General features: G+C 34.7%; 1 protein-coding gene across 5 annotated transcripts in view; it reads right to left on the bottom strand.

The window, feature by feature from the left end:
• Positions 1-24,906, bottom strand: part of LOC133516860 (teneurin-a) — a 93,662-nt gene that overhangs the window by 10,092 nt on the left and 58,664 nt on the right. For 4 of the 5 annotated variants that reach the window (XM_061849867.1, XM_061849866.1, XM_061849865.1 and 1 more), the window contains 4 exons: positions 24,657-24,803; positions 24,298-24,505; positions 22,743-22,769; positions 17,625-17,744 (listed from right to left, as the gene is read on the bottom strand). In XM_061849867.1, the coding sequence (XP_061705851.1) occupies positions 17,625-17,744; positions 22,743-22,769; positions 24,298-24,505; positions 24,657-24,803 (502 nt within the window). The remainder of the gene's footprint in view (positions 1-17,624; positions 17,745-22,742; positions 22,770-24,297; positions 24,506-24,656; positions 24,804-24,906) is intronic. The other variant, XM_061849868.1, reaches the window with a different exon arrangement.

The following is a 24,906-nucleotide window of genomic DNA, read 5'->3' on the forward strand; positions in this document are numbered from 1 at the left end:
ACCGGTAATTTCCAGCCGTAACCGGGAATTTACCGAACGTTGTATAGGCAAATAAAAATGTAACAACCTGTTGAATTAGCCTATCTATGTCTTCGTACTTACAAAAAAAAACAATTACTACGGTTTACGATTACGAAGAGACACTTAAAATACATACTTTTCTGCATCTTATGATCTCGTCGGAGTAGGAACTAGGAAGCAATGTTTTGTGACAAATGAGTGGTCGCTAATCCCTCGCCCTTTCCCTTCTCGCCACCCCTACCCGACCCGCCTTACTATGTTCAGTGTCCTTTGTTTTAGTCTGTAGTGTCCAACAAGTGTGGAATGCGAAAGAACATTTTCTACCGCTGGTTACTTGTGTTCAAGATATCGTTCACGAATGTCTAAGCAACGTTCTAATTAATCGCCTAGATATTTAACAAACGCAATTATTTTATATATAATTAACAGAATTATCTGATGATGACAAGTTCCTGATTCCAACTCCTATCTTAAGAGCCCGGTAACGATTTTAGAGCAAAAAATTTAAATTGATAGATTTAGTCGTTGGAATTGTACACCTTTTGTTACGTAATATCTAAATAACAAGTATTGGTTTCTATTAGCACGTTTTTTCATCTTGCCTTTTAATAATGAGGTCGCAAGCGTGCGTCCCCGGTAATAGGTGACGAGAAGGGATAGTTTTTAAAAATTCATATAAATTATGGTAGTATACAAAATGATGTATAAGAACAGTTTCAGCAAATGTTGTAGATTGTTTAAGTATCAAAATTACGTTGAAATTAAGTCAATTTTCAGAGTAATTGTCACTTGTTTTGAAGTAATTTCTGAAGAAAATTGATTTCGTCTAACTTTCATTTACACTACTTCAAATTTATAGTAACAAAAATGTAGTTTATTAAAGTTGAAGTACAGGATATGTGTAATACAAAATTACCATTTTTAGCAGTCCAAACTTAACGAAATTTACAAATAAGATCGACAAAATCACTGCTTTTCGCGCGTTTACCTAAACGTCCATCAAAAAAAAATCATTACTAATTAAGTGAGTCTGTTTTTAAAAAAAAAATATTGATTATAATGAAAGATAACAAGACGTGCTAAAAGAAACGAGTACTTGTTATTTTTAATAGTTAACAAAAGGTGTACAATTTCATGCGCTTAATCTATCAATTTGACATTTTTGCGACTAAAATCGATAACGGCCTCTTAAAGTGCAATTTTAAAGTAACTAGTGTTAAAATGATATGAAACTAATCTTGCTGTTAAATTTTTTTTTTCTTATATTTACTAGATTTTAATGAATGTTAATTACGATTTTAGTTACTTTAATAACAATATTATATTGATAGATGTGTAAATGCAAACTTGTATGACATTTAAATGACGACTGTCACTCTTTAGTTATAATTTTTGTTACCCTTTGATTACTGCGATTTTTAAAGAATTAAAAAAGTTTGATGTTGCTTATTTAATGTACAAGTTCATTTCGCTTTGAAATGATACATGTTTGATTTTTTTATTTAATATGATTAGGAAATATATCTTGTTTAATGTTTATAGTTTATTTTCATTATTTTGTTTTGTCGATGTTTCTATAACGTGCTGTTGATTACTTTTAAAGGTTACTGACGAAAATAAGGACACTATCAATAATAATGCAAAATCAAGGTTTTTTATTTCATAAACGAATAACCGGTAATTTACCGGTTAACCGGTTAGTGGGACCTCGAGTCGGTAAATTACCGGTAATGAAAAACGCCCGGTTATTGCATTCCCTAGGCTAGCTACAAGTAGTTTTGAATAGGTAGTATTACAAATAATAAACCGTTTTTTTTAATTCCGTTAACTTCGGGGTATGGGTTACGTTTAAGGAAACTAAATGGCATAGTTAATAATGTTCTTTTTTATTCATAAAAGTAATTACTTATTTATTTATTTATTTATTTATATAGTGTTTTTGTAACACGGCCATTACTGTTATTGCTGCTATTACATTTAACTCAACCAAACAATTGAAAACACATGTGTGACATATCAATATCATTTCGAACATCGATCGTCCGAGATAGTACTTACGTTTACTCGTAGTAGCAAATGTATAAACTCGTACTAAACACTAATCTATATGCAAACGGGCCCTTTGGCAAGTCTACCCGCTCGCAGGAGTCCCATCAGATAAAAATAAATTATTGATTATTAAATTATTAAATGGAGTTAATTACATTACCGGTGTTTTTGAGAACGTTACATAATTTATGCTCATGTAGTACCCTTAAAATTAACGGAAATATATTATTAGACAAAACTACATATAAGGCTCGCACTGTCAAAAAGTCATCGGATCTCTTGTAGAACCAAGCTTCTAACTCTACAAGCCCTAATTTTACAAACTCTACACCTTAGTCAATATCGTCACATGGGCGTAAGGTGAAAAATTTATTCACTATTCATTATTTTTAATTATACAATACTTCTTGTATTCAAAAAACGGCCAAGGCACATATTTTGACTAAGGTGTGTTTGTGAAGTGTGGGCTTGTAGAGTTAGAAGCTTGCCTCTACAAGAGATCTGATAACATTTTGACAGTGCGAGCCTTATACCAGTTTCGTCTTGGCAATATTTTACATGAAAATGTTTTTGATGGGATTTCACTCCTTGTTCCTTATCTTCCATCCCCTAATTTAAAGGATTCGGGGTAATTTATTATTAAAAATGCTGAAATAAGTATCTTGGCGCATTTTTTATACAATCTGCTTTTTTACTGATTCCCCATACAAACTTCAACCCCTTTTTCCCCCTAACGCCCATTTCCTCCCCGTTTTCACACCCTTACGGGGTGATTTTGGGATTAGGAGTAGTTTTCTACATATATTCTTCCTTATAACATAAACTATCTACATACCAAATTTCAACTAATTTGGTTCAGTGGTTATATCTAATAATATTATCCTGCATACCCAATTTCAGATTCCTAGGACCTTAGGAAGTATCCTAAGGGTTTTGTTGATCATCAGTATCTGACTGAGTAAGTCAGTGACAGAAACGGAGGTTTTTGGATATGAATAAAATCTAAAGTATAACAGCTAGAAATCGTTTTTTTAGATATGAATAAAATCTCAAGTATAAGAGCTACCCGATTGAATTTTTTTATGCTTAATAAGACCACTATTGACATTATATCCCGAGATTTTTGCTTATCTGGTATAATCCCAAAGTTAAAAAAAAAACGACGAAGCGCTTCGAGAAAAGGTAGGTAGTGCCCTTGCCCTTCGCTTTACTCGTCTTGGCGGAGACACTGTCCCATGGTGTTTAATCATTCATGTAGTTTTGTGTACTTTAGAAAATTCACCGCTAATCACGACACGTTGTCGTTTTTTTTTATTTATTTATTTATTAATCATTTATTTCAAATAACAAGGATTCATAATACATGGTTAGTAACATAATAGCTCATTATCTTATTATCTACGTTAGTATTCTTATATCTAAGGTTTTTATATTTTTATCTAAGGTTTTGCTTCTACGAAGCATTTCCGCTACATACCGGGAATCCATATTCTCGGTTACGATGAAGCGCTAGGACCGTAGCTCAGCGGGAACATTTATAAATAGACAAGACGATTTAGTTATGTTGTTTGTCATAAAATCTTACGAGTACACAATGAAATGATTCCTGAATGTTTTTATTTTATTTTATTGAGCCGGCAAGCTTATGTTTTTTTGTCCTTTATGAGTAGGTTTGATTACTCAATTTTTTTTATCGATTCATCAATTGGATTTTTTCAAAATGGCGGAGCCACTAGTGTATTTTAATTCAGATGATTCGGGGAAAAATAATGCCAAATGATTTATCTTAAAATCCTACTAATCGTGTTCTAAATAATAAATATCAAGGTATGTCACCGTCGAGGAATCTGGATTTTTAAAATATACCTACTTAAACTTGCTCAACATTGCCAATCAAGTCAAATTTGCCTGGCTTGGAAAACAGTTACTTTCTACCAAATAGCTGTTTATATCTAAAGCAAGGCTATGTTTGGCAAGGTAGGTAATTGTGACAAAGTTTATGGACGGAAACATACATAAAACCCGGCCAAGAGCAACCCGGGCAGCAGCGCTCAATTTAGGGTTCCTTAGCTATTCAGTGACCATTGATCGAAAGTTTTCTTTCTTTTGGGGCGATTATTTCCGAAAATGTTCACTTTAAATTGGAGCTTTCTAGCACTAACGATCACGGAGCGAAGCCTCGGACGGGCAGATAGGCATACAGACAGACGGACACAGCGAAACTATATGGGTTCCTAGTTTACTACGGAACCCTAAAAAAGAGAACAACTACACCAGTGCAAGTGGAGTCCTATTGAATCGTACACTGCTTCTAATTTTTATTTATCTTTGCGAATGCGGCGTTTATTATTAGCCCAATGTAAATGTTTATGTTGTCTATGTTTTTCGAAACGAAGAATTTATTTATTCTGGTTACTGAAACGAGACTGAGATGAAAACATATCAAATCAAGTACTTAAGCTTAAAGTGGGTACTTACACCATCGAGGTATACTAGTCGGCATCTCTAACAAAATGTTTCCGCACCTCGATGAAGTGCCGGCACTTCACCGCGTTTAGTACGTCTCCGACTACGTCAGAAATGCCACGCATGTGACAAAACATAAAAATTTTAAAAAATATTAAAAATGCCACTGTGCTTTATGAAAATGTATTGTAATAACATCAAGAAACATAATAAAAGCAATATATTAACAATCCACTGCGAAAAAAACTCTTGTTTTAAGCTCATTTAGATTATTTTGAAACGTCAATTTAAACACTCGCGGTGGTACGCCATTTTCTTCGTCGCATAGATAACATTTCGCAGATGTAACACGTAGGTACTAACGATTACCTACCTTATTGTTTGCAGAATATATACACGATAATGATATATATATATATTACTCTTTATTTCGTAATTTTTTGTAGTGTTATTCTTATATTTATAGAGTATATTATGCTATACGCGCATAATATAATCATTAATAGCATCAAAATTACTACGAGTAAGAGAGTCAAATAGAAAGTTGTATGACTATTTTCATAAATTTTAAATACAGTCAGTGTCACATATGTAAAACAATTTCAATACACTTGTAGAGAAATAAAGACATTTTATCTAGATTCACTGAAAGAAATTGTTTGCATAACTGTAACAAAATTTTGGTTACTGTTTACACAAAAATTTGGACTTGCGAACTATGTGTTATATGTTACAAAACCGTGTTTGGCTATCAGTGTTCAGGTACTGGTTATACACTACAAAATAAGTTTGTAAATTTATGCAAAGTTTATTTTCTTATAACCGTAGTTTAGTTATTTAGTAAAGTTACAAAACCAGTTCGGCTATCTATTTTTTTCAGTGTTCTTCACAGTGCGTAGGTATGTAGGCATAAAATGAACAGCTGTCATATCATTTTCGCCTCTGGCTAGGTACGCTTATTCTTTTGCTTAGTGACAAACGTCAAACGCTGAAAATGGCGGACAAAATTTGTTCTTGATAGCCTGTCTAGTACATTTATGTCAGTGACTTACTCAATACAACTCGGGAACAAATACAGTTATTTTATTAAACATTATGGTGTTGCAATATGACACAATTTATGTATTATGACGTATATATTTTAGAAATAAGTAGCTTGAATAAGCAGCATTACCGTAAAACGGTCCTACTTTGCTCCCCACCAGGTAAATGTGCTCCAATTTTGTATTAAGTTTATGTCCCTTATAAGTCGATGTCTATGGTTCATACAGCAAAATTTCCGAACGCATTTGTTACACTGGACTATCTAGTTGGCAACACTGAATGTCAAAATTTCGTTCCGCCATTTTCTCTTTCTGTCAGATGTCACCGAGTGCCGCTACGAGAATTCGTTTAAAAAATATTATGAGGAAAAGTGACTTCCATCTGAAAAAGTTATCATCGATTCGCGGTAAGTATGTTTTGATGTATTCATATATATAATAAGCTACCCATTTCTTGCAATATTTCTAGCCGTTTCAAATTTTTTCGACGCTTAACCTCAAATTATTTTTCAAGTACCTACTTTGCACCACGTGTTGGGGTAACTTTGATCCTGGAGCATAGTTACCTCATGAAGTGAATTATGTTTATAAATCCTACAATATTATGGCATTTTGAATTAAATAGTATTTTTGTTTACAGCAAATCATGCCACGGGCTTATAGAAAAAAGGTGGGAGCTCGATATTATAAAAATTATTCGGAGGACACATTGCAAGAATGTCTGAGAACTATAGTGATCGGTGAACTTACCCAAAGAAAGGCCAGTGAGAAATATGATATTCCACGTAGAACTATAATAAATCATTTGAAACTCCTGCGAACCAGAAGGCCATGTCGACCACCTGGTGCTCCATCTACATTTTCAGAAGAAGAAGAAAAGTCATTTGTGGATTGCGTTATAAAACTAAGTGAGCATGGTTTTCCACTGACAAACTTTGATTTACGCATGGTAGTAAAGCTGGAAGTGGCCAAAACCGAAGGATGAAATCCATTATGATTGGAAAGATGTATTGGGATGCATAAATCCACCAAAAAAAAATGGACGAAGGGAGATTTATTCCATTCCGGAACTGAACGAAATTTGGGGATAGGTATCTGATATCTAGGTACCCTACCTACCCAATTTATTAAAAAAAACGCTTGATCTCTTATTACATAATATTTAATTACGTTTTTGAGAAGGTTTTTTACGCATTGTTGATTAATAAGTAAGGAAAATGATACCTACCTATTGAGAGTTTTGAGACTGATTCTCTTATTGATTGCTTCAAACTTATCCTAGTTCTGTATTTTAGAAGACTGTTTTTGTTTCTTGTTGATTATTGTCTAAGTGAAATAACACTAAGCCTGAACAATATCGTAATTATAATAAAAATAAAACACTTCAACTAAATTTCAGTTTTTTTTTGTACCTATATTTTTTTGGATTTTTGTTTTTCCTAAAATTTACTTAAAAATGTGCACGTATGATTGTAAATTGTGTATTGTTTTATTGATGATGGTGTAAAACTGCACCAAACGCTTTAAAGTATTAATTTTGGGACAAGTTAAATTCAGAGGCAAAGTTACCCAAACAATGGGTAACATTGCTCCTAAATTAAAGTTTTTATATATATACGAAACGTGATTTAGGCGTTATATGAGCATTCTGTTACGATAGTAGGGATGATCTACTTTCAAATGAAGTATATAAAGACATTACATACTATATTAATTTTTAGAAAAAAAAGAAATTACAAAAATTTGGAGCAAATTTTGGTGCAAAGTAGGACCGTTTTACGGTATGCAAATTTACAGTTGACATATTTTAAATATGATTGCCCTATATAGCAACACGGATGTGTTTGCAGCGACAGTTTTGTATCCATATGTATCTGATCTTGAAATAAAGCTTTAAACTGGTTAACGAGTAAATGGAGTATAGTATAATGGCATGGTTTGTATGACCTTTGCAGAAGTTTTAAAATTTAATTAATTTAAATATTAGTTTAGTACTTGCTATTTGCAATCAGTTAAAATTATTTCGTAACATGACGTTTGAACGTTCACCTTCACTGGATGTGGTTGTTTTATTGTTTATGTTCACGAATCACGATAAGAAGATGACGTTTGAACGTTCACCTTCACTGGATCTTCTTATCGTGATTCGTGAACATAAACAATAAAACAAATCATCACAACACACAAATTATCGCATTGCACGTGTGATGGGTTAACTTCGTTTCCATTTTAAAGCATCACCGCGTGTAATTCTACGCCCCTATAGATCGTGTCATTCACGACGATGCGTGTTTTGAGTTTTTAATTTTTAATTTATTTTATTCCTTAAATTAACACTTACAGTCAAGCTACACACGTTAAAAGGCGTGACATTATATAAGTATTGATACTGTTTTAACTCGTAATGTTATGTTATTAACCCTTAAATGCATAGTGTTGCAAAATGTCTACAAAGCATTCGACAGCTCACAGATTATAAAATCAACTTTAAATTTAATCATAATTTTTAGTCCTGTATTATTATTTTGATGATAAATTAATTCACTGTCAGATGTTTTATTCCAATCCGCGCAGTATTTAGTTAAAAAAAATACATTAGTTTTACTCTATACTAGAAAACCTGGAAAAGTTGGTGATTTTTAGTATGCGATTTAGGCGGTTTTTTTCGGGGTTTGCAATTATTTTATATTTAAAGTAATTATCAGAGGTATATCACAAATAGTGTACCTTTCTGATAGTAGCAAGATTTTTCATATATCTCTTACTGAAAATTATATATTTACATAAATATGATTTGGCCTATGTAAATTCTAACACTGATTTAGCAGTGAAAATCGATTTTTTTTATTATTATTCCCCGGAATCAGTAAACAATTATGTAACACATAAATTAATTTCAGGCAAAAAGAAAAAAATCATGCATTTAAGGGTTAAAGGTTAGATTGGACAAATGTGCGCGTCATCGTGGATGACACGAACTACAAATACCTATACTTATTTGCAAATAATACATTTTACTTGGTTATTTCGTGATAATAATAAACGTCTACCTATGAAATTTAGAATTTGTCATTGTAATCAGCACAACTAAATGGATAATAAGACTTTTTGGTATGTTTGTAAAGAGCTTAAATAAAGCCCATAACTTAATTAGTTTAGTCAATTTTAAACCTGTATTTGAAATTGAGTGTCACTAATTAAACAACTTTTTACTACGACGCTTAATTTTTACTGCGAATTTATCGCAGGCTCACCAACGTCCCGACCTAGTACCAGCATGATAGTGCCGCCTCACATCGCTGTTCAAGTGCGTGATATACGTCATATTATGTTAGAAAGTCAGTGGATTAGCAGAATTGCAGAGATATTTTAGCCCCCCATTCGCTCATTCACATCACTTGATTTTTTCTTTTGAAGGTGGGTAAAAAAATTCCTTTTTAAACGAGAGTCAAGAACTCATGAAGAAATTGAATAAATCAAGCGTCGTTTTTAGCAAACCCTTTACATTTCAAATGATAGTGTCGTTTCGATTTGTAACTGTCTTGTCATTGATATCATAAAATAATATAATATAATATATATTTATATAATTAAGATGGTTAGTATACAAAATGATTAAACTGTGTTTTTTAATCCACGGTAAAAGTTACTGGATTTCCATAAGTCAGGTACTGTTATCATATTTATCCTCCAACAATTATGTAGTACATTTCTTTGCCTTACGTTTGGTTACTTGTATATTAAAACCAAAGCATAATTTACCGTCAACTTTAAAAATAGCACCGTAAAGATAAGATATGTAACATAAGTTACCTACATTAGATAAAAAAATAAATGTTTATTAGTCAAACATGGATTTGTATGGATTCTCTACATACAACTCTTACCTACATCAATTACATTGTTCTTTCAATATAAAGTTTTGTCTCTTTTGTCTCGCAAATTATAAAGGGACTTACTCGTACTCGTATAAAATGAATGATGACACAGGTACGGTCACGTCTGAAAGTATCGATTCGGACAAAGTGCCAAAAATATGTATACACTACCCTAATATATGGGCCATACAGTCGTGTATACTTATTTTTGGCATTTCGATCGTGTCGATGTTTTCAGACTTAACTGTACATTAGAGATAATAATACTCAAATGGGCGCAGCCTCAAGGCTGAGTCGAGTTTTTATTTTTCCGTTAAGTTTTGATAAAATTTAGTTAGTTTGAAGAGCTCCTCATTCTGGGTGGACTAAATACTAAATCTCTGTGTCGAAAAAGACTTGCAAGTCTAGGGAAATTCGAAGTAACCGAGGGCTGTTAATGTTTTCATCAAGCTAAAATAATGTCGAAGACCAATTTATCTAGTCTTAAAAAAGCTCACAACATTATATATTTTTACTAACTCGAGAATGTTAATTAAATTCATACGAGTAAAGGAGAGGGACGAGAGGGTACAGATTAATAAACAAGTTAATGAAACATGATATAATATATATATAGGTATATTTCAGCTATTACTTGTTATTATTAGTGATTTAATAACGATTCGCTGAACTCTAAGTGGAGTAGTCTATTTTCGAACTTTAATAATTACACTCATAAAATAGTTGCCTCAAATAATTTGGTTAAATTAAGTACCTATAGGTATACAATTATTATCCCAACCAACGAATTTAGTGAAGAGTTTAACTGATTTAACATAGTTCTCGAAAAATTATAAAGTTCTCAAGGATATTTTGTGATGTGAATGGTACTTCATACTTACAATTCGAAAAAAATCGCAAAGGAATACACACACACGCACTATTTATTACACAACACCATTATTTATTTTATTTACGAGTACATATAGTCAGCATCATATAGGTAGTGACGGCTAAAGTAGCCAAATATATCGGAACCAAGGACCGGAAAACCCTTTATTTGTTTTAGGGTAACCCTACCGATGCCCAGATGATGCAGTTTTAATCTATCATAGCCTATCAATATCGAAACTTATATGGTTATTTTTTCGTCTCTTTTTCGCGCAATATCTCAGTTTAAAAATTACTTAATCACGTTCTAAAAACAACTTGAGAGGGTTTGCCTATTAAGGGTTTTTGATATGGTAAGCGTTTTCGCTCTATTGATTTATTTACCCTGTCATTCGGGTAAGTTAATGATATGGTTTCCGAACTAATTCGGTTTGTAAAATGAATTCTGTCAAATACCGAACCCAAACCCCCTTTATTGGTAAATGATTCCGGTCCTTGTTCGGAAAAGATCCTTTTTTTTATGGTAACAAAGGTGTGTAAAGATTTTTAGGAAATATTGACACACGTAAGTAAAAAAATGTTATTTTTAGTACAGTTGCTGAATAAGTGCTACCGTTAACTGCTTCAACATTGCCTAACCAATTTAACCATGCCAAACAGATTTTTTTATTAATTGCATTGTCGTTCGGGATGTGGGAATGGAATGATGTTATTTATTTAGATTTGCATTATCACGCAAAAGACTTAAATATTTGTTCCTGAGTCATGGGCGTTTTTTATATGTATGAAACATAGTTTTTCTATCAATTTAGCGCAAACTAATCGTCGAAAGTAGATAGATGCGCACATTCTTGTGTAGTAATAGTGTGTAATGACTTCATAAAACGCAATCGTTTTTTGTATGGAAATCGAACCACCTTAAAAGTCAAATGAAGTGGCATATTACATGGCCCGTACATGTCATGCCGTTGACGGAAAAATGACGTCACGCTACATAGAGTATGATTCCAATTAGTATATTTGTAATAATCAATTATTTGTCAACCTCTTCAGTTAACTGATATAGGGAGCGTGCATGAACTATAGGAGGCAGCACGGGACCCGTCAGATTTTTGGCGTGAGGCGTAAATGTGAGGCGTAAAAGTATTTATTTTCTTACGCGTCATTAAGCTATCAATTTTTTTAATGTTGTAATAAAACTCCCTGTATGTTAAATTATGTAATTTTTGCGTCAACGGCATGAAATGTACGGGCCTTGGGCATAAATATATGATTATTATACAATAAATGCACCTAATGCAAATAATGGGTATACACCTACGTATATTTTCCAAAATATAAATATCCATGGGGACTACGTTTGTTTTGGGAAGCGACCGTCTTTATCCTCTTAAAGAAGGAAACTCCATTTTCTTTTGGGACATATTTTATTTAATATGTATTTGTTTTCACCACACCAGCTGGTAAAGGCCCTCTTAATTGTTCAAAAACTAATGAGAAAGTTGCGTTTTATCCACATTTGGGGCAAATCTTGAGTTGTTTCCTTATGTTAGCTGGTAGAACTAACTTTTAAATAATGACTGTAGGATATTTTTTATTACGTCATTTGGATTTGATTTGGTTCCTCGCGTTGGTGTGGTCAAAAATGTTGTGTTTCACTCATAGGCAAAGTTTGTTTAACCCTAGTGCCTTGAAACCCACACAACTCTCAAGATTCTGGAATTTTTTGCACAAGCGGTTAAACATCAACTTTGTCCCCTGGTAAAAAAAAATCATTGATCGCCAAAGACAAACACAATGGTCAAGGTTAAGGCTGCGGAGCGTTTCAACCGCTGCACTTTTATGTAAACAAATTACTGGCGAAAACGGGACAATTGTCACTTAGTTTCTGGATATCTAGATCAAAATGTAAACAATTACTTCCTATTTTACGAATTTAATCTAGGTATATATTATATACGAGGTTATATCGTCGTCACTAGACGGGTACACCCATAGTAATCTCAATAAGGCTTGTATTCCAATCCTTCGAATCCGATTTTTCTAAGATTGTCTAACATTTATCTATCGACCGAGCGAAGCGAAGATATCCATTTCAACGTGGGCAAAAATGCTTTCGTACGTACGGTATTCTCATTTACAGGCTCGCACTTCTCAACCGATTGTGATTGTTGTGTAATTTTGCGAGCATTTAGATTATTTTTGTCGATTTAGTTTTTCAACATTGTTCAAAATGGCGAAGCCTTCGTAAAATCGACGAAAACATCCCAAGTATCTCGACGAATTGAATACGGTTGTCATTTAATCATTTGCAAAATATTCCTATTTTGATTAACAAAAATATGTATTTGGTCAGCCAAAATTGATACTTGCTTAGCAACATAAAGTTAGCAAGTATTTCTAAACCAGTTCGTAATTAATGTCATACTGAGCTGATTATTTCATTTTAGATTTCATTTTAACTGATTTGCAAAAATTTGTTAGCTGAAAAATCAGTTAATCAGCAAATGTATAACCAACACCTAACGTACCATTTGCTGATGAACTGATTTTTTAAAGAAAAAAAAATATTTACTATCATTTCATTGCCCCACCTTTCATTTTGTCCTTCAAAAAACTTACTGCCTGTTTTTTTTCTAACCTAACTTAATCCACTTTTTAAGTAGAAGTTGGTTTCTGTAAAGGTCGCAGTTCTAACCTAACCTAACTCACTTTTCTAGTAGAAGTTGGTTTCTGTGAATGTCGCAGTTCTAACCTAACTTAAGAGGTTTTCCCGAGGGTCTACAGTATGAGGTTCTTCAAAAAAGGAGTGTACAGATTTTTAAAGGGTCGGCAATGCGCATGTAACACCTCTGGAGTTGTAGGTGTCCATAGGCTACGGTGACTGCTTACCATCAGGCGGGCCGTATGCTTGCTTGCCACCGTCGTAGTATAAAAAAAAACTCACTTTTCTACAGTTAGTTTCTGTAAAGGTCGCAGTTCTAACCTAACCTAACCGAATTTTCTAGTAGCAGTTGGTTTTTGTAAAGGTTGCAGTTCTAACCTAACGCGCTTTTATAGTACCAGTTGGTGTCAATCAAATAATCATGGATTGAAATGCAAGTACACGATTGGCTGTTCGTGTCACGTGGACTGCAACTCTGCCGATTTTTCAAATCAAACGTAACCCACCTATTATATTAGATTACCTTTCTTTTAATATGCATACCTTTCAATGAAACTGCTTAAACATATGTTTTTTCTACCAACCAATTCTTAAATCTTGCTGACCAAAATCCTTAAAAGTTTGGGCGCTAGAAGAAACAAATATGATTTAATATTTGGAGTCCTCTAAAGCCGGTTGGTTTAATATTTATTTAATAAAAAAAGTGTAAACAGGTTATGAAGGGTAAGAGGAATCCACCGATACGTCATTTAAAAAAATCCGTCCAGTATCCTAAGCTACCAGGTGTACTGAATCATCAGTACTTAAACCCATAACCCTACTTTCTGGTTATCGCAGTCGGGTAAAATGTTGATATTGGGGTAGATCCTGCAAAAAGTGTAGTTAAAAGTGAAATTCATATTCCTACAAGTTTCTTGAGATATGGTTTACTGCACTGGGGAAATTCATGTAATAAAAATGATGTATTTATTCTACAAAAGAAATGTGTTCGATCAATTGCAAGAGCAAGATATACTGATAGTTGCAAGCCTTTATTCAATAAACTTGGTATCCTAACACTCCCCTCTATGTTTATATTGGAAGCGTGCATATTTGTAAAAGAAAATTTAAATCTCTTTAGAAAAATAGAAAAAAACTTGCCCCGAAATAATCAAAATAAGTATGAGATACTCCCAAAAATTCCTGTAAAAACCGCCTATTATAATAAAAGCTTATATGTAATGGCTGCTAAATTATTTAATAAATTGCCTGACTCAATTAAAGATCAGGATGTAAAGGCGTTTAAAAAATCTTTAATACAAGTACTGAAAAAGAAAATGCCTTACAATGTAAATGACTTTTTCGATATAGATTTCTCTACAGCTTAGTAATATGAGAAGCGCTTGCCTTATGTTTCCTTTTTATGTAAAACATAGCTGAAAAGGAAAAATATGGCAAATACAAACATTGCAAATATAGTTCATCTAGATTTAAGTAAAATTACATTGTACGCCTGACAGGCAAATTATAGCGACACTACCAAAATGTCTATTATAACATGTACACCTATAATTATGCAATAAATGATATCTTATCTTTCTTATTAAGAAAATATCCCCTGAAAGAAAATAAGCGCTAAATCTGGGTTCAGCAAGTATTATCTATAAGATGTATTTTTTTCGTTCACTTACTTTGTAATATAATTGGTGCAACATACTTTAAAAAAATTAAATGACAATGGAAGCGTTTAGCTATCAAAGGCGTCTTTCATTCTGAAGGAGATTTTGTTTAAATGAGGTTTCATTTCGTTGCCTAGCAACAGAGAGTGTTTATTTAAAACTTGACGCATGGCTGTCAAAATAGGTAGCAAAACTCATTTGTTAGTTAAACGCTTTCGTTGACATTTAATTGTTTTTAAGTGTGTTGAACCAATTATAATTGAATTGATTTTTCGCATGGTAGTAGCTAATACAATTTGCCTTTAATGAGTTTTTTTCCATAGGTGTACCTTTACAAATACTTGTTGAAAAGAGCTGTTAAAAAAATCTCTGATATTTTCATAATTATTTTTCCAGGGAATTAAATATTTTTTTAAATCTGAGTTATACTCCTACTTATTCTTTGTAGCTATGATTTGGTTTGATTGCTCATCTTATATAGTTCAGGAGAAAAACGACTTTGAAAAATGTGTCCATAAAATGACGTTTTTGACATTATCTCGGTGACGGTTCAAGATAGGGGGCTGAAAGTTAAGGTGTTTCTATATTATAAGATAGCCAACAAATGACATTATAAAAATCCGATATTCGTCACAGGGGCCACTTCTCCTTCCTTAGCCTGCTAGACCCTTTCGTCACTATTTCACTTTTTTTCTACTCCTGTTAAGTATCGGCGGCACTTAAAATACGTAATATTTACAAAATAATTTCAGTACGAATAAACGAGTAAGCACCTTATATACACTTTATTTTTTCCTACCTATCACCCTCTATTTCGTAAATTATTTCGAAATCAATTTCGATGAAAAACGAATTCATTAATTATAATTATTTATTATTTTTTCGATCATAACATACCTACATATTTATTTACCTAAAATTTTATAATGGGTTCTCTGAGAAAGTTAAAAGTCGAAAGCACCATTATATGTATACTTTTGTGCCCGTAACAGCAGTCAGGCAAGTCCCCTTTAACAATGAGGAGGCACGCGTTTACTACTCTTTGCTACGATAAAGAATTTCTCGTCTCAAATTTTCTCGTAAGTATTTCATTTTTGTGTGAAGTGGCGTCATTAAGATTTGTCGAGAACACTTTCTCGTTTGTAATAAAAACTCCACAGATTGTGATCGCCCAATTTATGAGTCTCGTAGATTATCGCAGCACGTTAAAAGAGTAAACATTAATGAGTTTAAAAAGAGCACAAAATCCGAGGGATTCGAGACGTTTGAAAGCTTTGAAATAGTAGTGGAAAGAAGTCTCGCACGGAGCCGGGTCACGACCGCTCGTAAATTATAATCTCGGAACATCTCGATGACTGGCATGTCTTTGCTGTCGTATTTAACAACACCGATGTGAGACAACTTAATGTTCGATCGTGCATGAGTCTTCATAAAGTAATCCTTAACCATGTTTGCCGTTTGATTTACTTGTTAGGTAATCATATCTTCGTATTCGTAATTTCAAAATAAATATTAACAGACTGGTAATCTGGATTATCCGTGACATTACGTTGTATTTTCGTTCGCATGAGTCATGTTTCGTTCCGGCGTCGGCGATTCGATTTTACACTCGGCTGTATGGACGCGCGAGTAATTTATAACGACCGTGGATGAAAAATTAATGATGGTCGCACGGACATTACTACAAACATTCTTATTGATTGTGCTTAATTCTTATATATTTTGCTATTTGTCACGCAATTGAATTGTTCCGTGTTTAAGAACCGAAGAAAATGGAGATCATAGATCACGTCACGTTCGATTACTTGTTTTTAGACATAGACGGATTCAGTTCCTGTTTAAATTTCTTGAACGTGATTGATGTAAATTGTCATGCAAAAGCTTTAGATTAAAAATAAATAGTAGCTCTGTGAGCTGTAGACCTCGCGAGCATACCTTGAAACTGAATAAATGTATGGCTCCGCTGTTTAGAAGATATTAAAATAACTAAATTGCCAAAAAAAAAACATAATTAATTATAGAACCTACCCACAAAATTCACGGAAAACGGTTTAAAAAATGTGACCTCTAGAGTAGAACAGATGGACATACGAAACAATGTTTGCCTATAGGAAACAAGGCTAGCCCTGTATTGTTACATTTTGTGGTTACTTGAATAAAAAATCAAATCATTGCCTAACAGGCCAATTCGAAAGTACAGTGATGTCATTAACATCTAAATTATATCATTCAATTATCGTGCATTTCGCTCGTACTCCATACTATATTGGCGCAAGCGAGACGCACGATAACTAAATAAAATGATTCATATCACATTCGTTCGTTCTGATGTCAGTATCATTCGTTCGTTCTGATGTCAGTATACGAAAAAAATCCTCCACGAGTCGCAATAGAAGGGGTTTCATAGTCTTAATTTTAGCGAGGCGATCTAAATTAAAATACTCTAGGATAATATTATTAAAACTTTGAACCCGAGAAAGCGCAACGCATAAAAAACCTACAGCAAGGTACCGACCGTACCGACATTCCCGACCGCAGCTGCACTACTGCCGCAGTATTGCAGCGCGACATCTCGTTTTCGAAAAAAAAGATAAATTGTAAAAAAATGTATAGTAACTAAGTATTGTATAATAATAAAAAATAATGAATAGTGAATAAATTTTTCACCTTGCGTCTATGTGACGGTAGCAAAACGGCCAAGCCACATATATTTTGTCTAAGGAGTAGAGTTTGTGAAGTTAGGTCTTGTAGAGTTAGAAGCTTGGCTCTATAAGAGATCTGATAAATTTTTCACAGTGCGAGCCTTCTAGTTTCGTCTTGGCAACACATGAAAATGTTTTAGTGATATAGAAGTTTTTGACAACTACTTAAAAGCCAAAGGTAATAAAAGGCATGGTCAGGAGAATGACTGTCAATATTCCTCTCATTCATCCACGCCAATCGCTGTTTGTTAAGTGTTCCAAAATGTACTCACCATCCTCCCTGCCTGGTGAGCGTGAAGCCGAAGCGGGCCTCGCGGTCTACTGAGACCCTGACGCCGATGATGCCCAGCCCCTGCGGCGACACCACCTGTCCGCGCATCACGGACACGCGACTGCACAAACCACCCCATATCAAACCAAGCCATAGTGCCTAACACAATGCACGTGACCCAACTAGAAGGCCCACCGAGATGTGTATCCATTATAAAATTGCATGAAATATCACTGACGCTTCTATGGAAATCAGTAATCTGGATGCATAGAGCACATCTGGATGATTCCTATAGTTAGGCTGCCGGGCGATACCTATCACGTGAATAATTAAAATGTAAATTTTGAGCTGAAATAGTTGAAAGTTGATTCAAATATTAATTGAACACCTAATCAAGCAGGTTTGATAGCCTATTATAAAGCCACATGATAAAAGATTTAACGTACAGTAAATTATGATTGAAATAGGCTCATGTTTACCGTTTTAGAGAGAATATTTGAGTAGATTACCCTTTAATGAAAATAATTTAGTTCATAATGTTATTAGGTAATTAAATTTGGGATTTTAATTTGTGGCTGTGTATTCATAATAAAGGTTTTGCAGGTACAAGTTAATCGATTTCTAGATTGCTAGATGGAGGGTATCGCCCAGTAAGTAATCTTGGTCAATTCAAACCAAAGTTCACATGCTTTGTGCTTTACGGCCATATTTAAATATAAATGCTGTAGGTGAAGTAAAATTTAGTAAATCAATAAATTGAAAATAAAATAAGAAGTCTTCAGCATGGCACATTCTCTTATCAGGATCAGCTAAAGATCTAGGTACAATTTCTGTTTACTAATTGCCAATTGCAAAGTAAATAACTTAAATAAAAATAAAAATGTAACCTATTAAGTAGATGCAAAGTTGTTCTGTAAACGGAAATCCACCTAGAAGGGTGTGTAATGCATGTAACAACTGCCACATATACCATAGTAATACAATCCTGGCATGTAAACTGTAATTTGTATGTTTTTATCATCATCATCATTGAAACTGGTGCAAGAAAGTCATGAAACGCGAAACTAGCGAGGCTTCCTAATTTGAATTAATACATTAATAATTGTACTTAGCAAGTTTTTGACTAAATATTAACTACGCGGCTACCTAACAAATTAAAACTACATTTTTTAAAATTCGAATTCAGCTTAAAAATTAACTCATTAACCAAGCTTAAGTTGAAGAAAAATAAGAGTTATAATATAAGAAGTTACCACATCCCGTTATCTTCTAAATGCTGCCTTCATTAAGAAACGCCTACAATTTATGGTCTAAATTAAAACCTGTAAATGTAAAATACGAGTACAGAGAACAAACACCACAAACATATTAAATCAATTTAACAGTAATATGAGACCTTAAAAGTGTGTTGCGGTTGTACATTTTCATAATGAATGTTTTATTACGTACCTACGAACATTAAACTGAAACATATACCTATATGCAGGATGCTTTTGTTATCACTGGCCAAACTGAGGAGTGAATTCGCAGGTCATACTCAACAACTTTTACAACCCCGAAATCTGTAAAAAAAAAACTGCCGTCTCATATATTTCGGTGAATCAGAAATATCTTCTATAGAACAGCTGACTTTTTCGCGATTTCGGGGTTGGCCATAGAGTCAAAGTTGTTTAATATGACCTACATAACATGAGTGATAACAAAAACAACCTGTATAAATGTATCCACCATGTTTATCATCTTATTCACAATAGGCGCATGACTGATAATCAAACCCGGTTGTTTTTAAGGGATTTATATATTCCAGCTCGTGAATATTCCGGTTTGGTGTAAGAACGGAACATATTATAAATGATGAAAATGTTCAAGTGCAATAAAATTATTCGTACATAATAACTATACAGCATAATTAGGTAGCGATTATTTTCAAGTGGTGTAAAAAGTAAAAGTAAACCCTTTTGTACTCGTGGATTGCCTACAAAAACGTTTTATTCTGAAAATTGCAAAAAAAACATTTGGAACAGTATAATTAGTTATAACAAAAAAAAAAAACGAAAAAAAATAAAAAAAAAACATTATTGTTAGTATAATCGGAATCCATTGAATTATTTGATACCACCAAGCTTTACTTCTTGAGACAGTTTATGAAGTTGTTATGCGTGTAAACCTATACAATATAAAAAAGCGGCCAAGTCCGAGTCGGACTCGCCCATGAAGGGTTCCGTACCATTTATGACGTATTAAAAAAACTACTTACTAGATCTCGTTCAAACCAATTTTCGGTGGAAGTTTGCATGGTAATGTACATCACTTATTTTTTTAGTTTTATCATTCTGTTATTTTAGAAGTTACAGGGGGGGAGGATACACATTTTATCACTTTGGAAGTGTCTCTCGCGCAAACTATTCAGTTAAGAAAAAAAATTATATTAGAAACCTCAATATCATTTTTGGAGACCTATCCCCAGTGTGGGGTATCTATCCCCACACGTATGGGTTTGATGAAAAAAAAAATGAGTTTCAGTTCTTTTTATTTTTTTATACTACGCCGGTGGCAAACAAGCATACGGCCCGCCTGATGGTAAGCAGTCTCCGTAGCCTATGTACGCCTGCAACTCCAGAGGAGTTACATGCGCGTTGCCGACCCTAAACCCGCCCCCCTCGATGAGCTCTGGCAACCTTACTCACCGGCAGGAACACAACACTATGAGTAGGGTCTAGTGTTATTTGGCTGCTGTTTTCTGTAAGGTGGAGGTACTTCCCCAGTTGGGCTTTGCTCTAGATCTGGAATGACATACACTGGCTGTGCCCTACCACACAAAGCCAGATGACATTCACAATGCCCATACCTCTCTTTTGGACGTAGTTTAAGGACGTACCCGGGTCCAAGTATGGGGAACCCCCAAAGTTTATTGTTTTTTTTTTAAACTACTTACTGGATCTCGATCAAACTAATTTTTGGTGGAAGTTTGCATGGTAATGTACATCATAATTTTTTTTTAGTTTTATCATTCTTACAGGGGGGGGGGGGACACATTTTACCAATTTGGAAGTGTCTCTCGCGCAAACTATTCAGTTTAGAAAAAAATGATATTAGAAACCTCAATATCATATTTGAAGACCTATCCATTGATACCCCACACGTATGGGTTTGATGAAAAAAAAATATATTTAAGTTTCAGTTCTAAGTATGAAGAACCCCCAAAATTTATCGTCTTTTTTTTGTGTGAAAATCTCAATGCGGTTCACAGAATACATCTACTTACCAAGTTTCAACAATATAGTTCTTATAGTTTCGGAAAAAAGTGGCTGTGACATACGGACGGACAGACAGACAGACATGACGAATCCATAAGGGTTCTGTTTTTTGCCATTTGGCTACGGAACCCTAAAAAACATTGCTCGTGGATAAAACTTTACATAATAATAATAAAAATACAACACACCGGTGTTGCTCCTGGTCATCTTCACGACGGCAGTTTCAGGGGCCCATCTAGTGGGCGGCGAGTCACCGCCTGCCTCGATAATTAGTGAAAACATGGATTGGCAGGTGTCCGGACGTCTTTGCAATAACCCAGTCTCATTATCCATCCAAACTTTAATTCATAGACCGTTTTACTGTTCACTTTTTCTACAATAGTCCCAATGCCTTCTGCGACCGGTACATTGTTGCGCCTGTGCACGGGTTCCAGCAGGCGTTCTACATGACATTAAACCTCTCGAAGGGGCCTCTACGTGTTGGATCTATATCCCCACGCGAGCCTATCATAATACCGGGATTTGTAGGCCCGTGAAATCAAAGGAAATAAAAATTAATAAAAATAGGTCATTAAAGCGAAGAATTTTGGAGCATATATAAAACGTTTGTGTTGCAAACATAATAAAATAATGAATGTTACTAGTCAAACACTGAAAGTAAACTACAATAACTTTGAAGTCGAGTAATGATCCATCTAAAATATGTTTGATGCCTGATTGACTTTACTTTCTGATAATTTTTAACAACCTTACCTACAGTACTTTAACACATCGGGATTTCATTAAGAAACCTTCAAATAAAAATATTATTTACATAACCTACCTATGGAAGTGCAGTTTATTTTCACCTTACTCAAATTTTGTATAGTTAAAACATTTCTGAAAGGTGAGCTACGTAGTATATAAAGTCACGTAAAAAATACATATTAAATCTGAAATTGAAAGAATTTAAGAAGTTCATCGCTCGCTCCAAATGCACAAGATTCAAATGTTAGTAACAATCCACTTCTTAAATTCTGCAAGGTATAGTAATGCCGTCGACAGTTCGGAACTTTCGTTGCACCAATTTCATCAAGTGTTAATTACATCGATGACCGGATGATGAAAGCAATGGTTGTAATTTACAATGTCAACGAGTGCGATCTCGCCGTGAAGTAGTTCGTAGTACATTCAAATAAGTTGTGTTTTGGTTAGTCACAGGGGTGAGGATCTAAACACATAAAGAGCTTGGGCGAAGGGTAGGGGGTTGGTTAACAGATGAAAGACGCAGACAAAGGGTAAGGAACACATAAAAGGGTAAGTTTATTTGAAGCTCAATTTGCGTGTTCGCCTGGAATTTTGCTCAGTTGACAATATACAATTCGCGTCTCGATCGTATATTTTACAATACCTACGCCTAACGAATAGTGTTTTGAACGTTTTGCGTGAAAGCGTAAATGATTTTCCTAAGTTTCATACAGTATAACAAAAGTATACCATAGTATATAAATATGTAAACTATTATATAAGCACAGAAGACGAGACAAATAAATATTACAAAGAAATACGATTGTGGCTGCGGCAAATCATATTGGGAAAACGAGATACTGCGGGCGCGGACGCTCGCGTGATTTACGGAGGAGTTGGCGCAGCCACACGGAACATTCAAGACAAACATACAGATGTTACATACACATAGAGAATGAAACGAATACAGACAAAGGATTGAACGAAAACTGAAAAAGCGTCGGCGGCGCCGTTCGCGTACCGGGCGGCAGGCGGCGGGCGCCGGCATCACACACATATGCAGGAGTTGCAACATAAGGGAAGAGGTCAACAGATACTGAACACTGAGGGGCGAGGGCGGGCTGACTGACACTTACCATGGTGTAAAGGAATTCCAGAACTCGCTAGGAGTGGCGGACACACGGCGGCACAGGGACACAGAAAGACAGGACAGATTACTACACAGATACCTACATCCCTCAGTGCAACCCCACCCCGGCTCGCAATCGCACCGGCCGATTGCCTGTCTACATTGGTTACCTTGCGTTTAACACTTGCTTTATTAATCGAATTATTTAGGTGCGCACTGTCTCACAGAGACGAAGCCCGTTTGCATTAGAACAACACCACCACTATCAATATTCAAACTGAGGCAAAATTTGGAATAACAAACTAGTATAACACAGCTGCAGGTTGCACCAAGATAATGTTGCGGAGTAAACAGACATGCTGGATGGTGAATGCACGACGATACTTCGTGAAGTTTACTCGGGTATAAGAAACAAATGCCAGAACGCAATATAACCACTCTAGACTTTTGATTCAACTTAAACAAAATAGTCAAGCGGCTGGTGTTTTAATGCAAACAAACTTACAGGCGCTTTGCATATAAAGCGAGGTGGGTTGACTACGATTTTATTCAGTTTGCGATGTCTCGTTTTACTATCAAGATCAGATTAGATCTTTCTTAGATAGTTTCTATTTGTACTTTGTTTTGTCAAGGCAACTAAAACTTTTTGAATACTTCTCATAGGTAACTCAGATCATGAAAGACGTTCACATAAATAAAATGTCAAAATAATAAAAATGAAGCGGTTCATATACTTAATTTAACAATGCTAAGTAGTTTTACGTCGAGCAGGTTATTATTATAGATATTCCAGCAAAGTTCGGCACTAATGTCTGTCATGATTCGAGTGTTGTAAAAGAGCTTGTTTAACTGGAATATACATGGAAACTGTTCTAAAACCTTTGAACGCTAAATTTATTTAATTAAAATATTTTCTTCTAGTTATTATCAGACGCTTTTTTGTTCAGACAAACAGGTTGGGTTAGACACACACAAGGGATCAACATTAGACAATACACAACACATCGGATCTGGTGTGAAAAATAATAAATACAAAAACTGATAATACGATGAAATCATGGTCAGTGATGAAACTTAACCATGCTAGGATCGCAAATGATAAATCAATATTTTACACCGAGAAAACAGGAAAATCAAAAACACTTCCACCAGATGATAAAATAAATTGAAAATCACAAAAGTATCATTATCGGTCAAATCAAAATAACCACACCAAATCCTCGGAGAGGTTAAGGAATATGACTGGGATCACAAATGGTTTGGGTGCTAGATCTTAATTACGCTATGTAATTATGAATTTTGTTCTTCTTCTCTCGTATTTATATTACCTATCCGTCGATGATCACGGATCTAAAATCATTGTAAAGTGCAAATATATTAATCATGAACGGTGCAAAATATCGCTAGGCCAATCCTATGTCGACTTGCAAAAGATACCGTTGCATCCAAGCGATATAAATGGTCATCGCTTTAATTACTTGCTGGTACGATATCTTTTACGTGCATGAAGTGATTTGGTGTTTGTTTAATATTTTTTCATTTGGCTTAATTAGTGCACTCACCTTTCCGAGTACTCGTCCATGTGTGCGTAGCTCTGGACGGAGTTTTCCTCGATGAGGAATTTAACACGTTGATAGAAAGAAGCGGTGACGGAGGGCGGCTGTTTCCTCAGCAGAACCTCGACGGGATCGTTGGAGGCGAGGCACATGATGTGATCGGCGCACTCGGGCCGCGTGCAGCACTCAGAGTCCGAGCAGTCGGTCATGCCATCTTCAAAACCATTTGCCATTTATAAGGTCGGTCTATTTGTTCACTTTATAAATGTGGGTTACGAACAATAAAAAAATATTAGTAGGTAGATTGTGTAAAATTAACTTTGTAAAACTAAGCGTGTAAATTGCTCTCTGAATGCAATTCCTACCTTCGTCGTTATCTTCGTTATCGGTACAAGACAATTCCAGTGCGATGGAGCAATCAGTGCCGGCCCAGCCGTCGGCGCAGGAGCAGCGGTACACGCCGTCCTCCAGGAGACACTGGCCGTGCCGCGAGCAGGCATTAGGGCAGCCGGCTGATCAGAACGTCAACGTGAATAAGGAGATTGAATTGTATAACCGTAATAGGTTCTTGAATAAATAGAAAATCAATGCGGTTAAAATAATGTGCACAATTGA

Source organism: Cydia pomonella, chromosome 4, assembly GCF_033807575.1.
Source record: "Cydia pomonella isolate Wapato2018A chromosome 4, ilCydPomo1, whole genome shotgun sequence".
NCBI classification, from domain to species: Eukaryota; Metazoa; Arthropoda; class Insecta; order Lepidoptera; family Tortricidae; genus Cydia; species Cydia pomonella.